The 4,374-nt window shown below is 43.1% G+C and overlaps 1 protein-coding gene across 1 annotated transcript in view; it reads left to right on the top strand.

The window, feature by feature from the left end:
- The window catches only part of RRM1 (ribonucleotide reductase M1), a 19,366-nt gene that overhangs the window by 11,594 nt on the left and 3,398 nt on the right, over positions 1-4,374 (top strand). Inside the window, exons 13-15 of the mRNA XM_009581087.1 lie at positions 736-957; positions 1,383-1,459; positions 2,313-2,448. Of these exons, the coding sequence (XP_009579382.1) occupies positions 736-957; positions 1,383-1,459; positions 2,313-2,448 (435 nt within the window). The remainder of the gene's footprint in view (positions 1-735; positions 958-1,382; positions 1,460-2,312; positions 2,449-4,374) is intronic.

The raw sequence follows: 4,374 nt of genomic DNA, 5'->3' as shown, positions 1-4,374 counted from the left end.
GGGAAAGCTTCCCCTTGAGATGGTTCTGCAGTTGGAATTTTTTCATGTGTGTGGATTTCCATAAAGCACAGAACAGCACTAGGAGTACAGTGGAAAGTGGAAGAGAGAGAAGGATCCTGGAAAGATCCCAAGAAGGTGTAACTCAGTCTTGAGTTGTTGGTTTTATGCACTTTTGAGAGGGTGCATAGACAGCTTTCTGGAAGGAGACTGGGGAGAGGGTTGGTAACTGTTGAAGAGGAATGGGAGCAGGGTTTGTTGCATTGCAAGAACACAGAAAGGCAACCAGCAGAGCTGGGCATTGGAGGAGGAAATAAGCAAATACCCAAAGTGTGAAGCCAAAACTGATGAGGGTCAGATTTTTCTAGCATGTGCAATTTGAATGCATGAGTTTAAATGTCTTCGTGGGCCTGTGTTGTTTTTTTTTTTTTTTTTCAAAAAGTGTTTAGTGTTCACTTCTAAATCATGGCTCCTTCTGTGTGTCAGGTTGAGCAATTAAAATCAGTGATCATTTGTAACAAACTGGGTCCTCAAATTCCTGCCCCACCAAACAGCAAACAGTGGGGAACTGGGCAGATTTGGAAGGTGGGTTGTTGCAGCAGAATGGATGGCCCATAAAAGTTAAGGCAATGGTATGGATGAAAATTCCTCTCGGAGGTCCTTTCCAACCTAATTAATTCTATGATTCTATGTAGTTCTGCTAAAGATAATTATTCTCTTTGCTTGAATGCCATGCAGGCTGAGCGCTCCAACAGACGCCATCGTCCCATTGGCATTGGTGTGCAGGGCCTGGCAGATGCTTTCATCTTGATGAGGTACCCCTTTGAAAGTCCCGAGGCCCAGCGCTTGAACCAGCAAATTTTTGAGACCATTTATTATGGTGCTTTGGAAGCCAGCTGTGAACTTGCCGAGGTGCAAGGACCGTATGAAACGTATGAGGGTTCTCCTGTCAGCAGAGGAGTAAGTACCAGGAACTGTCCTGTGTCAAGGCCATTATCTGCTGAAAAGCAGATAATGTGACTGTGCCTGGTCTTTGATTCAGAAGGAGATGTATGACTGAAACACCTTAGGCTGATAATATTGCAACAGTACAAATGATGCTTGAGTTTTCCTCCATCATTTGGCTGCTTAAGTGCAGTAAGAAATGCGTAAGTTAAACTGAGGTGCAGAGAGCAATAAAAGAAAAGCAAGACTCAGCCCCTGCTGGCTGTCCCCTTCAGCGCGATTAAAAGATTGAGTGTTTGTAAGATTATGGTACAGGAGCTTCGCTGAGGCTGAACTATAGAGAATAGTTAATAGGAATAACAGGTCAATTTACAATGTGATTTATAAAATGTAGAGAAAAGAGCACCCTGTCTAATCTGGACTCTACTTGTGTTCTTCAGATTCTTCAGTATGACATGTGGAATGTCACCCCGTCTGATCTTTGGGACTGGAAGGCTTTAAAGGAGAAGATTGCTAAGTGAGTAGTCTTGCACAGTTTGTATTAGATGTAAAATATATTTGATATGTTCTGACTGACTAAAAAGATAGGGCGCAAGTGTAAAAATGGTCCTATGTGTTTCCCCTCCCACCCTAGTAGATCTTTCTTCAAAACTGTTTTGTGGATGGTTTTCTTTCATTTTTATTCTTACAAGCCAGAGAGAGCCCACCCCTTAGGCTCTGATTTGGCTGAGCTCTTATTTCATCTTGGATGCATCAGCAGAATGGTTTGTGTTCCAGTTAAACAAATGTAGTGATGAGTGAGACGGAGTCAGCTGGGCTTGGGAACCCTTTCCCCACTGACAGGGAAAAGCAACTGAGCCTTGAATATCCTGAAGGCAGGAATCGTTAAAGCGTGAAGTGCCTGTAATGAATTTGTTCAATTTGTGTGGGTCTCATTTTTAAATTTACTAAATCTGTCTACTGTCTCATGTATGGAGAGGTCCCAGGCTCTTCATGGACTGTTCGTTTTGGTTTTGCCTGAGTGCTGTGGAGTTGTGGAGAGCCTGACAGATTTTTTCCATGCACCCTTTCTCATGACTAAATAATTTGGGAAAGCCTCTGATTAAAGATGAAAATAGCAAAGACTTTAGTTATGCTTCCTTGTTGACCCATGTTACAAGTTTAGTGCAGCTTCCGTTTTTTTGCTGCAGGTAATCTGAGGGTTTGCAGGTTACCCTGAGAAGGTGAGATTTCTGAGCGTGTGAGCTGAGACTTCCTCATATTGGCCCTCTTAGCTTTTTGCAGACAGTATATAAACTGTGCTATTCTTCAGTATTTTCTATCTTGTCTCACTTGGTTGAAGCTTTCTAACTCTTGACTATTGTTACTAGATATGGTGTCAGAAACAGCCTTCTCCTTTCTCCCATGCCAACTGCTTCTACTGCTCAGATCTTGGGCAATAATGAATCCATTGAGCCCTACACCAGTAACATCTACACACGCAGAGTCCTCTCAGGAGAGTTTCAGGTAAGCGAGGCAGCTGTGGGAAAGAGCTTTTCTGTTTTCGTATCTTTGATGACTTTCACTGCTAAGAAAGACAAGATGGAGGCCACACGCTTGGTAACTCAATTCAGTTAGATGTTTATGTCGAAGGCCAAAAGCGCCAAGGGGAACTGTCGCAAAATACTGATTTAGGATCCTGCAGACTATGCCAATTTGTCACGAATGAGTGGTTTTGAGGCCACTTAAAGAATCACTGGCAAAGATGTCAGCAAAGAGTGATTTTAATAGAAATGTATAAAAGCATGACTTAACAGAATTCGATGGCAAGGTTCACTCTATTACTTATTACATGGATTAAGTATGCACAGGGAAAATCGTGTCAGAATTGTGTTGGAATGATTTCTAGAAAGACCGAGGACAAAAGGGTAAGGGAGACCCTCCCGTTGAGTCACGAGGGTCAGAGAAGACCCGGCTGGATCCAGTCTTAGTCTCAGACTTGGACAACGGCTTGTGTCTAATACAAAAGGCATAAGGAGACCCTCCTGTTGAGTCACGAGGTTAAGAGTAGACCCCCTTGCTCTCTAAACTCCTTCTCAGAGAGGAGTCTAGGTGCGGCTGGATCTACCCCTAGTCTCAGACCTGGGCAACGGTTTTATACCTAAGGGGTTATGTGTGTTTAGCAAGCAATTTAAAATTTTGAGGTAAATCATAAGATTCTAACAATACTTAATCATTAACCGATTTGGCAGTTACAAAGTAAGGTAGTCAAGTTTACTACAACTACTAAAGCAACTTAATTACAGATTGTGCTTATCATTGATTACACACATAAACACACAAAAGATCTAGATCAGTTTATATATATATGAATATGGTACCAAAGCTAGATAAGTTTACAAAGGCCTAAAGCTGGATAAATTTATAAAGGTATACCTGTTAAAAATTCCCCTCGAGTCTCGTGAAATACTCACATTAAATGCCTTGGCATTTCTCAACGGACGAAGGTTTGAGCCCCGGGGAGTATCTTGGCCGAGGAGTGTTTCAGCCCAGGTCGTGGTGATCCTCCGAATCTGACAAACTCAAGAGTTTGCAAACTCTGAGAGGCATCCCGCTCAGAGGGAGATTCTGGGTGCAGCCCGCTGCGGTCCAGGAGAGCTCAAAGGGTCTCGCTAAGGACCACTGTTTATAGGTTCATCAGATGATTGGCTTTAGTCATCCGTGACAATTCCTAAGATCTCATCAACAATGGTGCCGTTCCACTCGAGTTACAACTCAGATAAGGGTGTCAGGGAATGACTGATTATCCCCAACTTTGTCCCCCACCTGGGTTAGGTAACAAAAGTTCTGGTACGGTCAGTGCTGTTCCTCACTTCGGCCATGCAAGAGTTCTAGGAGCAGTCAAGGGGACGCTTCACTGCCCAACTCATTACAAGAAGGCCAAAGTTTATCAGAAGTTCGTGAGGTCATAGAGTGACCTTGAAAAAAAAAAAGGTGGGGGAAAGGAATGCATCACCACAGGAACATGTAGCCTGTACTATGTGCTGTAGTAGTACAGTTTTGTATATTCCACAAGAGTCACTGTGGCATATGCAAAATTGTAAAGAAGTGCTGCTTTTGTCAGCAAAAAACCTTTATGAGGCCTCAGCATGGCCTGCAGGAATACTTGCTAAATGAGTGAGGATTAGTGAAATTATTGAAGGGACATGCATGCTATGGGAAGAGTAACTGAGACCACAGTACTGCTTTTCACAGTCCTGAGGAAAGAGCTGTATGGAAAGCACTGAACAAATCTGAAGAGGTCGTGTAAAAGCTTTACAGATCCAGAGGGGTCTGTCATTTAGGAAAGAGTATTAAACGATTTGAGTTCTGGAGGCTGGAGTTAGCAAAGAGCTCTATGTGAGACAAGGGGAACATCTAACTATTAGGGAGGTCTGGTCTGTCCTACATCCC

Source organism: Fulmarus glacialis, unplaced genomic scaffold (genome assembly GCF_000690835.1).
Source record: "Fulmarus glacialis isolate BGI_N327 unplaced genomic scaffold, ASM69083v1 scaffold14367, whole genome shotgun sequence".
Taxonomy (NCBI): Eukaryota; Metazoa; Chordata; class Aves; order Procellariiformes; family Procellariidae; genus Fulmarus; species Fulmarus glacialis.
This window is presented reverse-complemented; position numbering and strand designations above follow the sequence as displayed.